This window comes from Falco biarmicus, chromosome 1, assembly GCF_023638135.1.
Source record: "Falco biarmicus isolate bFalBia1 chromosome 1, bFalBia1.pri, whole genome shotgun sequence".
Lineage (NCBI taxonomy): Eukaryota > Metazoa > Chordata > Aves > Falconiformes > Falconidae > Falco > Falco biarmicus.
Window position 1 is genome coordinate 34,956,000 of NC_079288.1, and position 12,328 is coordinate 34,968,327.

At 50.1% G+C, this 12,328-nt stretch overlaps 1 protein-coding gene across 1 annotated transcript in view; it reads left to right on the top strand.

Annotated features, from left to right (window-relative positions):
- Positions 1–12,328, top strand: part of NOS1 (nitric oxide synthase 1) — a 49,615-nt gene that overhangs the window by 7,422 nt on the left and 29,865 nt on the right. The window contains exons 2-7 of the mRNA XM_056335275.1: positions 3,021–3,153; positions 8,627–8,764; positions 9,226–9,371; positions 9,792–9,954; positions 11,169–11,260; positions 11,634–11,775. Of these exons, the coding sequence (XP_056191250.1) occupies positions 3,021–3,153; positions 8,627–8,764; positions 9,226–9,371; positions 9,792–9,954; positions 11,169–11,260; positions 11,634–11,775 (814 nt within the window). The remainder of the gene's footprint in view (positions 1–3,020; positions 3,154–8,626; positions 8,765–9,225; positions 9,372–9,791; positions 9,955–11,168; positions 11,261–11,633; positions 11,776–12,328) is intronic.

Sequence of the window (12,328 nt, forward strand, 5' to 3'; positions counted from 1 at the left end):
CACTGCAGGTCACCCCATGTCTCTGCTGGGGGCTGCGGAAGCCAAGTCAAGGAGGAAAAGAACTTTTCCAGAAGGACCCTGTTCCTGCCTGAGCTCACAAACAAGGCAGTTACAAGAAATGGGCAGGAAATATTTGTAAAATGAAGCAATTTATTTTTTTCAATTTTCTCCCCCATCTGTGCTAGGACTGGGGTGAAGCTGTGGCTTCTCTGAATAGGCTTTTCTCTCCCTGTCTCTCTCCAAAAGACAGAGCCGGATACTTCTGGGCAGCCTCATCCAGAAGAGGTCTGTGCTAGCTCAGCGCTGGGGCACGCACCCGCAGCCCTGTGAGCCGCAGACCTCCTCGCCCGACACTAAGCAAGCCGCAGCACAACACCAGCGCAGAGATGAGAGAGACAACGGCGAGTTTAGTCTAATAGCTTTGTTGCAGCTACGCTTGACTGTGCTTTTATAGCAGAGACTAAGGGTGAAGGCAGCACCTCTCTGCCCTGTTCACGCAGCCCTAAGTCCATTAGGAACAACAACACGCAACTCGTTTCTGCCCCAGTTGCAAATATGCAACGGGGTGTGGAGCATTTGCTCCTGAGCATCCAACCCTTAATGCCCACCTGGACTTCCCTGTTCCTCAGGATGGTGCATCTCATCAGGTGATGCTTGAAGCCAGTGAATGGGAGCAGGGCCCTGCTCCAGCAATACTTGTAATACACAAAGTAGCCAACTACAGCGATGACTTAATTCAAGCATCTGGTCTTTCTCCGTGCCGTTGGCACAGGTGCCAGCATTTATGGCTTTGCTGGTGTGCAGACAATGAGATTACGCGTGCAGCCACCCAGCCGAGACCTTCGGCTGCCGCTGCCGATGGATCAATTCCTCTCTGAGGTTTCCTTGTGCCGGCAGATGCCTTTTTAGATGGGCTTGCAAACACCTTCCTGGAAACAGCAGATTGAGCCAGGTGCCTGCAGGCATACGCTCAGTGTCATTTTGGAGATGCCTGTGGAGTATCTGGCATGCCGGGGTCTGTCTGCCTGAGCCTCTCCTGTCTGCACAGAGGCAAAGTCTGTGCCCCTGGAGAGGCACTGTGGTTCCTCAGGATGCAGGTTCCCTCTTTAAGTCCCAGGCACCAGTAAAGCCAAGGGATTTCTTCCATTGCCTTATGGAAATTAGTGTTCTCTGGGAGGTTTAATAGCTGGTCTTGACTTATAGGGAAGAGCCAGATTTACTGAATTTTCATCCTGCTAATCCTCTGTCTCATTGCTGGGAATTCTCTAGATGGAGGTAGGCTGGATGTGTCAGGAGTCCCTAAGCTCCCCCTTTGGGTGGGCTGGTAGAGGACAGAGTGTGTGCTGTATGGTTCATGGTTGTCCCCAGCCTTGGGGCCAGTGTGGCTGCTGAGTGCTGCCGGCAGTGCTGCCACCCGGTAGGGAGTGCTGGGACCTGTTGTCTTTGGCCGTGGCTGTGCAGTGTGGCGGGTGGGGTTTCTTGTGTTTTATCTGATTGAAACCCTTTCATGTACTGGGAGGAGCCAAGTCACAAAAGAACAGTTTTCTTTTCCTGGGAAGGTGGTGGTGGTGGTGGGGTATAGAAAACCCAGTAAAAACTGCCCCTACAGCACCTGTACCTCCTCACTTGCACCAAGCTGGCCATTTGCACCCTAAGGCAGCCAACATTTGGAAGGTGTCCAGGAGCCTAGTGTAATAGTTTGGCAGCTGAACATTGCTCTGTAAAGGCAGAAAAATTAAAGAAAACAGAGCACAGGGAGCACATCATGAAATATTTTCCTTAAGCTGTACCTAAGATACGAGCTGAGGGGCAAGGAGGATTGTGAAATGGAATTTACTTGTACATACATGTCTTCCCATGACTGTGTCAAGAGCATCGTGTTGGTGTGAATTCTGTCCTGAGTGTAAATGCCCTACTTTGGTCGGTGCCCAGAGCCCGCCGTCACTAATGGGAAGTCTCATTATTGACTTTAGCGGGCATCTGGAAGACTTTTAAGAACTGACAGCAGGAGCAAAACAATTGCCAGAGCGCATTACCTCGATGGTCTGTTGAGCAAGGGTGAACGCGGCGTGGCTGCAAGCCATGGGGCTGTGTCCCTGCTGGCCCATGGCCCTGTGCAGCCCAGCCCATGGAGGTCCTTCCCACGTGTGGTCTCACCAGGTTGGTCGGTGCCTTCGGTGCAGATGCCACAGCCTGCCTTCTCTGAATGTCATCTTTCTAAACCCCATTTGTTTTTCTCCTTCGTGAGGGCTCATATGGCAGTGGTTTTCCATCACCTGCTTGGATGGCATTTAACAGCCTCACCGCCACCCCCTGGTATGGTCCCCAGGCAGACTACGCACTGTGAGTGACACCAGTGTCGCTGTGTAGGCCAGGGCAGCCAGTGCTGGGGACCTTCTCAGTCCCCCAGCCTTGCCAGCACACCCAGCTCTGTGGAGGCAATCCATCAGTTTGCTTGAGTAAAATCACTTGTGCTTGCCGGCATTTGCAGCACCAGTAAAGGTCAGGAAGAGGAGAGCGAGCTGTCTCTCCCTCCTGGGAGCCACCTATTTTTTCTTGGTTTTTTTTCCTCTCCTCCACTCATAAACACCAAGCTGCTCTGCAAATCCAGCTGGCTTTGCTAGGAGGTTTTGCTATGAGGTTTTGCAGCTGGAATTGCGTGCGGCTTTCCTTTCCCCAGCTATGTGCTTGCTCTCACAGGGCTCCAGCATGGCTTTGGGATGCAGAGGGTCTGGCGTGTAACCCCGCTAGAGCCGCTGTCAGGACAGAGGTTTCCTGTTGTTTTGCAGGCATTGCGCGGGATAATTTCTGTTGTGTTTGGGTTGCCCTCGCTGTGGTGACTCATTGCCTTGGCCCAGGCAGAGCATTTCCTCCCCTTCCGCAAGGTGATGTGTGAGTTTTTGCTCCTGTAGGAAGCAGCTGGAACAGGTCCTGGAGTCATCACTCCAGGACCTGGCCCTGTGGTCCCAGCACCCAGCTGCCCTCCAGCCTGCTGACCCAAATGGTTTTTAACTCTTCAGTTTCAGGGAAGGGGAAAACAAGCCACAGAAAACCTTACCAGCTCGGATGGAGAGCGATCGTGTCTTCGGTGACCTGTGGGAGAAGAGCAATGTGCCTGTGGTCCTGAACAACCCCTACTCTGAAGCAGAGCAGGTAAAAGCCCATAGCTCATGCTGTTTTAGGTGGGAAGGGTGTCTGGGGGTGCATGACCTGTCCTGGTGAGCTCTCGCACCACAGAGAACCTACAAGGGCTACCTGCACTACCCTGAAGACCTTTGATCCCAAGAGATAGTGTTGATGTGGTGTAGAGCCCATTTGGTCCAGAAGCCACGTTCTCCATAGCTGGGGCGGCATATAGGTCACTGGAGAACGATGCTTTTCATCCAAGGGGACAGAGTGGGATGGGAGCACAGCCAGGGACCAGGACTCTGAAATCTCCCTTGGGACTGTCAATCCTTTTCATGGCAAAAAGCCGAGTTGCATCATTAAAGTCATTTTGATTCACATGACAGTAATTCAATAGAGCACTTCAGATAATATGTTGTATGGTGCCTTTTCATCTCTTCACACTCCATGGGCATAAATTCTCAGGCTTCCTCACCAAAAGTGGCTTAACTCCATGTTTGTAGCAAAGCCAGAGACGTAAGGCAGACCCTGCCAGGGCAGAAAGATCACCTCTGGGAAAACATGACGTGCGTGACCACTGCCAAGCCTGTTCGGGCAAACATATCTCCCTGATGGGATTAACCGGCAACAGGGCAGGACATGGGGGACCATTTGGTCTTCTTGCTTCACTGTATTTCTCAGAGTGACATAGTAAGGACTGTTTTCCAAGGGAAGGGAAAAAAGTGCTTTTGTGGTCCTATGAAGACTTCTGAGAAAATCAGTATTTCCTCAGCTCAGGAATGTCTTCAGCAGTTACATCTGGCTGATGCCTCTTCCCAGCTCCAACGAGCTGCAATGCAATGCTCCTCGCTGACGTGCCACCTGCAGACCGCCACAGAGTGGGTGCCACTCGTGGTGTGGCTGACACCCAGATATTGAGCCTGGCCTTGTTACACAGCAGTGTTCAGTGGCACATCCCAGGCCATGGCTCTTCCGGGGGTGTTTTCCCATTTCACAGGCGTTTTACAAGCTGGGGGTGAGGCCACATGAGGTGACACGGTCCCTTCACGCCCATGGAGGTGACATGATCCCTTCATGTCCATGGAGGTGACATAGTCATGGCTGTAGTGGTTTAACTCTGCCCCTCATTCCCCTTGTGCCAGGAGCACCCTACTTTCCCTGGGGACTCCTGAGCAGAATGATGTTCACGTACACTTTTGCAGCACACGCAGTGTCGGAGACTCATGAGACATGCGAGACCCACCGGGCAGGTGTTGATGCACCTGTGGGGTGGCTGAGATACCCCTGATCATGCCAGACTTGCTGCACGGTTTTAACCAACCTGTCTGGGTTTTTAGATGCAAGTGGAAGTGATTTCCATGTTCCCCACACCCACAGCCCCTAGCAGCATAGACAGCCTTACGGTGGGTATTGTCCTCCATCAGCACATGCAAATGGGTGCATCCAAGAGCTGCAACACGCTGTGTTCAGCCACTGGAGAGCTGTCCCTGGGCAGCCCCATGTCCCGCTGCACAGTCAATGCACTGTGGCAGGCATCACAAGCCCATTTCACCCAAGGACAGATCACTGCTCTGGTGCCTTTGCCTTAGCTCTGGAAAGACATTGTCTTTCTGCGTCCTTTGCTAAGCTCCTTGCATGTACATGTCTGGTACTATAAGTACTTTATAACCTTCTGTGTTCAGAGCTTAATTTCTCTCAGTGTTACGACTGCCAAAACCCTCAGTCTTAATCTGCTATTAAACTCTTTAATATTTTTTTTTTCACTAGATGTGCAGCTTTCTTTTTATCCTTCTTATGCCCAAATCGCTATGCCTGCTTTTCTGGAGGCAGTCTGGTTTTCCCCCATGTTCCTTGCAGCCGTTCCGCCGGGCTGCATGCAATCAAGGCAAGTGAACTTCTTGCAAGCGGCAATAAATACTGTTAACACGGGGGCAAGTCAAGCCAAGAGTGAGCTTTTTATACACGTCCTTTAAAGCAGGGTTTGGTGAATTCACTTGGCCAAGTGTGGAATGCTCACTGAGGCTCGTAATAAGGTGCTGAAAGACCCGTTGGGCATCGATCCCTATGCCTTTTTTTTTTTTGCCAAGTCACACAGTGTGTTTCACTTGTTTCCCAGGAGCCCAATCCCTCTGGGCCTAAACATCACCAATGGAAAGATGCTGTGACAGCACCAGCCCAGGTCTCGCGTGAGTCATGTTTCAGTCCATATAGATTGATTTGTTAGCTCCAGGGTAACCAGGGAGGTGTGTGCCCGTGTAGCTAGCAGAGGAAGGGAGTCATATCAGCTCTGCACTTGTAAAGATGATTTACAGCTTTATAAAATTGAAAAGCACACTTTCAGCTAGCAGGGTTAATGCAGTCCAGAAGGAAATGTCAGCATGCCTATATATCTATGACCAGGGCTAACACTGCAGACCTTGTCCTCCCACAGCCGACGCATTTTGGCAGGGCAATACATGCCGTTGTCACAGGCAGGGACTCCCAAAGTCCAGCTGGGACACATGACGAAGGCTGAGGACCTGTAAAACTCAGGTCTGCACAAAGGGAGATGGTTCCTGCTGTTCTGGCCCTAGGAAGTGCTTGGGGCTGGCTGCATTTCTGCCCTGCATCTGTGAGAGCCGCAGACAGCTCGCAAGCTGCACGCTGACGATAAGTGCCAACACGCTCCCTTGTAAAAGATGTTTGCATAATGCTTGTGTGCCCGACTGGTACGTTAGTCTCTTCATTTGTCCCACTCTTGAGTCACTGATATCACAGCTGCCTAATTAAAACATGAAAGGATCTCACACAACCTCCCTGACAGAATCAGGGGTAATATTTGGCTTCAGCTTTGCTATGCAGGGAAGGCATACATACACACATGGAGTTCTTTCTCAGTCTCTTCTGGGTGTCGCTTTCTCCACAGCTGCTCTGTGATGCGGTTGCCAGACCTGGCACCTCTGCTTCTTGAGGATGGTGTCACCTCGGCTGCTCCAGACGGGCTGGCATCCCAGGGATTCGGCATGCCTCTGCACCATGGCCCTCTTTCAGCAAAGATTCAAACGTTGCCAGTTCCTGCAGGGAAAAGACAAAAAGGAAAGGGAGCAGCTTTGAGAGAAGTTTAAGGTAGAACATCTGTAGGCAGATGTTAAGCAGCCAATGTCCACTAGCTTGGACCACGAGCTTGCTCACTCTCAGGATGGGGCCATTGCAACATCTGGATTCATAACCCACTTTTGGGCCATACCTGCTCCAGCAAGATGTTATTTACCAGCATGTCTCCTAAGCTGCACCAGAGCCCCATCAGCAAATCAAAACTAACTCAGAATCAAAAAGCAGTGCTGGATACAACCACCACTTTCTGCTTGGTACTTCTAGCTCTGTCTGGCAGGTGGAGGTACAGGTTTGGGGTTTGTTTGCATTTTTGAGCAGCGGTTCTCAGCTAAAATTTACCAATCTCTCAGAGCTGCTCTGAGCAGTCACACTCAGAAGGAAGGTGGCAGATTATCTCCTTTGGTCCTAAGGGTGCCCCAGGTGGGTTCAGAGAGCACAGGATGCAGTTAGTGGCTCAGAAATGGTTTGATTCTCTTGAAAGAGTAAAACAAGCAGAAAAAAAATACCAGGAACTGTTATAATTCAGCTCAGATTCCCCAAAACTGAAAAAAAATGAACTTAAAAATAGTGCTTTTCCATGACTAGATTTAGGAGATTCTTTCTATTTACCACTGGTTTACTACTCGTTCTGTATTTAGTCTTATATTTGTTTTCTGCAGCATGGGAAGGGAAGCATGGGAAGGAATCCACTGTGTGGTCATCAGGCTTCAGGAGCTAGGACTTCAAAAGGCTCCTTGGGAAGATCATGAGATGTGTGATGTGAGGGATGTCAGAGACCCATGACAGCATAGCCTGAGGGTGTGCAGAGAGCAGCTTTCTGAAACTGAGGACCAAAGAGGGTCCTACTGAGGGATCAGGCTGTAAAGCTCTCCCTTCCCCTACATCCTCTGCCTCTTGCTCCTAGCATGTGTTTTCAGTGTATAATACTACACTGTGAGCCTTAGGCTGCTTGACAGCCAAATCCCTGTTTTCCAGGGAAAAAAAATGTGGAACATATGGTAAAAACTAGGGCTGGGCAAAAAAATATGTCCAACATTGCCACCGGGGCAGTGCAGTGGTGTCTGCTCAGCCTGGGCATCAGTCTCACCATCAGTCAGGCATCAGTCTCTCCCTGCCTCAGAAAAGCAGAGCGATCCTCTGGCAAAGTAAGAATGAGTTAGATCTGGACCCTCTTTTTGCTTTTGTCAGCCTTGTGACCCCTGTTGCTTTCCCTCCTGGGTTTGCTAATCAGCAAAAGTGCTTGTTCTGAAACAAGAGCTTCTTCTACTATGTGCTGCCTCTTCTTCAGCTGGTCCTTCAGGCTGTAACACTAGTCCATGAGCTGCAGCTGTGACATGAGCCCAGAACTGTCAAAATGGAGAGTGAAACTCTGCACAGCTCTGCTGAAGGCTTTTTTTTAAACCTTGCAGATGGATTAGAAAGGGGCACAAGTTACAAGACTCACGTAGGAAGGCTACATCAAAACACGGTCCATGCTCTGGTGTGGGATCAGGTCTCTCCTTGGAACCTGCGTCAACACCATTGTGGTTGCAGTGACTGAATCACTCCTGTTATAAGATCTGATTCCTGGAAAAAACATCTCCGCTTTCCAGGGCCACTGCAGATCTCACTGTCCCATGATACGCTGGTAGACACTGATTGCTCTTTAAGTGCTTGGGGTGAATAAGGGTGACAGCAGAAATACTAGATATTATCTGTGAAAACATGTGCAAAGACAAGCATTCGCAGCCAGCTCTTCTTGTTACAAGCTCTCTGCTGGCTGAGGCTCCTGCTTATGTTGGCCTGTACCTTGAGATGTACAACATGAGCATACCCTGACGCAGAGTATCAGGGAGGGCTGGAGATTCAGAGCTGAGACTGAACTAATCCAACTATGCATAATTCAGCAGCCTTCACACTTGCATAATTTATCCATTCTTATTCCTACGATCTTCCAGCATTGATATCGCAGGAGATTGTGCGCTTGGATTGCTTGGAGGAACCATTGGCCACTAGCTCTATCTCACAGTGCTCATATTGGTGAGGCAGAGCTTGGCACATGCAAAACTTGAGCAGGTGATGCTCCTTAAAAAGAAACACTTAATACATTTTAGACAGGTAAGTCTTCCACTGGGAAACTTGAACACAACGTTCTCCTAAGTCACTTCTATCTCTGTTTTTAAGTCCTCTTCTAGAGGTTTGACTGTCCTGTAAACAGAGACGACTTCTCCACCGCATTGAGAGTTGGTTGCTCCACTGTAGGATTCCAAATGCTGCCAAATATTTGGATCATATACCTTGTCTCCATGTATTATCACAAGGATTTAAGCACAGGCATCCACTAATACAGGATGCTGCTTCTTGCTGTGACCTTTTTTGTGTATCTTGATGAATACTAACCTTGTGCCTGGTCTTCAATGTTGTCCAGCCACCGCCGCCTGGGCGGCAGTCCCCAACTAAGAACACAGTGAATGGAAGTCCTTCCAAATGCCCGCGATTTGTCAAGATCAAGAACTGGGAGACAGGCTCCGTGCTTCATGACACTCTGCACCTCAAGACCGCAATGGTGAGTAGAGTTCATAGGACTGGCCCAAAGTTAACTGAGCATAACTGAGTGGATCACAGTGTTTCCAAGATGTCTTTACCTGGAAATGCAGAACTGGATGAATTCAGGCCAGTCTTCTTGTTGCTGGTGGTTTCTGAATTTCAAACCTCTGGTGCAATAAGCTGGGTGAGAGGGAAGTCCATCTGGGATAAATAAGGAAAAGCACTTGACTTCATGCCAAGCTGAGGCAGGAATCTAGTGAGCCCAGATTGTCCATGTCAGGTGGGACAAGAGATGGCTGCATATGCTTACTCTTACACATTACTAATAGGTGTGAAAACAAATGAGCTGGAAGTGTCCCTGTCTGTCAAAGATGCCACCAACCTTCGTGTAGCTAATCACTGGCCTTCCCCAGCCCAGCTCACAGTAACTGAAAGTGCTGCAGTAACCCAAGACACGCTTGTCTCCTTCTGTCCCTTCAGGCCACCGCATGCACGGAGCAGATCTGCATGGGCTCAGTAATGACTCCTAGCCAGCATGTCCGCAAGTCAGAAGATACCAGGACAAAAGAGGAGGTGCTCCTCTTGGCTAAGGACTTCATTGACCAGTACTACTCCTCCATAAAGAGGTAAGTATTGACTGGAGAAGGTTGCAGCCCAAGGCTGCTACTTATGCTGAGATGTCACACATGATTTGGTCTTTCACACTTGCAAGCAAAAGCAGGGTGAGTGTTGTGGTTTAACCCCAGCTGGTAACTAAGTACCAGCAGCCACTTGCTCACAGTGAGACTGTGGTGCCACAGTGAGACTGTGGTGCTCCATGTGCAGCTGGAGTTTCATTCATAGCATTTGTTGTGTGCCTCTATGCAAGTTACTGACCTTTCCCATTTGCACTTGGTCATCTGTTACCTGAAAGCACAAGTGTGTGTGAATATGTGCCCACATGTGCTTAAGAAAGAAAGAACTCATGCCCAGGTGGAGAGCAGCAGAATTCCCCGCCCTCCACCCAAGCTGGCAACTGCCATATTCTCTGCTCCTCACCCGTGCAGATCTGGCTCTAAGGCGCACATGGAAAGGCTGGAGGAAGTGACCAAGGAGATTGAAGCCACTGATACCTACCAGCTGCGGGACACTGAGCTGATCTATGGAGCCAAGCATGCCTGGAGAAATGCAGCCCGCTGTGTGGGCAGGATTCAGTGGTCCAAGCTGCAGGTAAGCACCAACTCCACTGCAGACAGCTGGCACATTGCCTGCCAAAGGATGCACTGGAGTTTTGGAAAGGCAAATTTTACTCTTCAAATCCCTGGGGAAGCACAGCACAGATACAGTTGCGGGTGTCCAGCACACAGCAGCTCTGCACTCCTTGACAGTGGTGGGGGTGCACAGCAGGGAACTCAGCAGAAGCATCTGTGGGGTAGGTGTAGCTGAGGTGTCTGTCTTTGAAATGGGGCCAACTGGAAGGTGGTGCTTAGAGAACATTTTCCAAAATCAAATACTGCTCCAGTATCTTACATGTTGCTTCCAAAACTATTGCTCTGCCTTGAAAGAGGCAGCAGGACACACTCATCCTTGGTACAGAGATGCATGGCTGGCTCAGTGCCCTTGTGACTAGCTGGAAGCATAGAATAGGATCTGAATTAGTGATCTCTAGTGGAATCTCTTGGTACAGAGATGATGTCTCCGTCTGTAAGCTGCAGCACAATTCTTGTGGCTGCTTCACACAGGGTACAGGCACTGCCTGGGGCCAGGAGGCTGGGCCTCCTTTTCTCCCAACTCAGCCTTCAGCCCTACTGTTCCACTATTTCTTTTGGCACATCTGAACCGTAAGGGGAGCCATTTCTGCAAGAAGTTGTCTTCAAGCCTCCTGCTGACCCTCTTTCCTGGGTTGTCCATCCTTTTGTAGATGCCCCGTCCCTGGGAAACATTCAAGGTCGGTTTGGCTGGGGCTCTGACCAACCTGATTGAGTTGAAGATGTTCCTGCCCATTGCAGGAGGGTTGGACTAGGTGACATTTAAAGGTCCCTTCTGACCCAAACTGTTCTGTGAGTCTATGATTCCTCATCCTCTTGGTGTCCCTCAGACCTGACAGACCCCTATCCTGTTTCAGCTCTGAGTCTTGATCTACAAGAGACAAAAAGCAGAAGCCACAATTTTTGGTGGATGAGCTAGGAACTGCAGCAGGTTGGGAGCACTGGGTTGAGAAGGTTTTTGCCTGAGCAGCAGATGACTCACCTCTCCTAAGCAGAAGGGGCAGCTGTGTGATACCCATGTGTTGTAAAGGCAGAGAATACATAATTATGGAGCTTTAGATACCTAACAAGTCACAGTGGTCTCTAGAGCTTTCCCTGTGCTGTTTCTTCTGCTTTGCTCTGCCCTAAGAGTTGGAGCATCCTATAGCATCGCCACAATTGCTTCTACTGTTCCAGGTGTTTGATGCCCGGGACTGCACCACCGCCCATGGGATGTTCAATTATATCTGCAACCACATCAAATATGCCACCAACAAAGGGAACCTCAGGTGAGCCATCTGGGAGTCACCAGGGTTTATATCTGAAGGCCTCTGGGTGTGTCAACCCAGCTCTGGGCCCTGCTGACATTACCTCCTTTAGCAGCTGTGGCACAACAGGATGGATGTAGCCAGCACCTGTCCTGGGGAGCACCAGAGGGACCTGGTATCAGGGGAAGGTGTCCTGCAGGTTCAAATATATCTCTTCTTGCTCTCTGTGGGACCTCAAAGGGCAGATTTTCCAATTATTTATCCTTTGATATATTCTATATCAAATGCAGAGCACAGATTGTTTTTCAGACCTACCTGAAACCCTGTGTTAGCAGCCAGCTTCCACCTGGAGCTGAATTGCTGGGTATTCACCAGCACTGCCTCTTCCTTCCAGATCTGCTATTACCATCTTCCCGCAGCGCACGGACAGCAAGCATGACTTCCGCATCTGGAATGCTCAGCTCATCCGCTACGCTGGCTACAAGCAGCCCGACGGCACGATCCTGGGAGATCCTGCAAATGTGGAGCTGACAGAGGTACCGGCTGAAGCCACCCTTCTGGGGTACCACGGGTGTGGGACTGCTGGGGGCATGCAGAAACTCTGACCACCCCAGGAGTGGGGAGGGTGCTGGGTCCGGCAGGGTTTATCACATCCACTGTGGTGCCATGAAATGAAGCTGGGTTTGCCTCACCCTCAGATATTTTCCCGGGAATGAAAGCTGTTTCTATCCATGCAGGAGTTGGTCATAGCTGTACCGAAAGACTCTTATCTCATTTCCTTTTGCTGAGAAGGGGTCACTTAGTGGTGCTGAGGGAACTGTTGTGGGAGGACATGTGTGTCCATTGCTGTCCTGAGCCACTGGGAATCAGAAATGGCATTTGCCTCATGCTGCTGCCTGTTGGCGCCGCCCACACAGCACCAGGGCTCTGCTGAGCTCAGCTCTTCCCAAACGCCTCTGCTTTTCTCACCCATTTTCTCCTTCACCATTACAGGCACGAATAGGGTAAGCAGCTTTTTCAGAGCTATGATCCTACCTGAGGATCTAGTTCTAGGCTCATTTTCAGCCCAAACCCCCCTTTCTTGGCCAT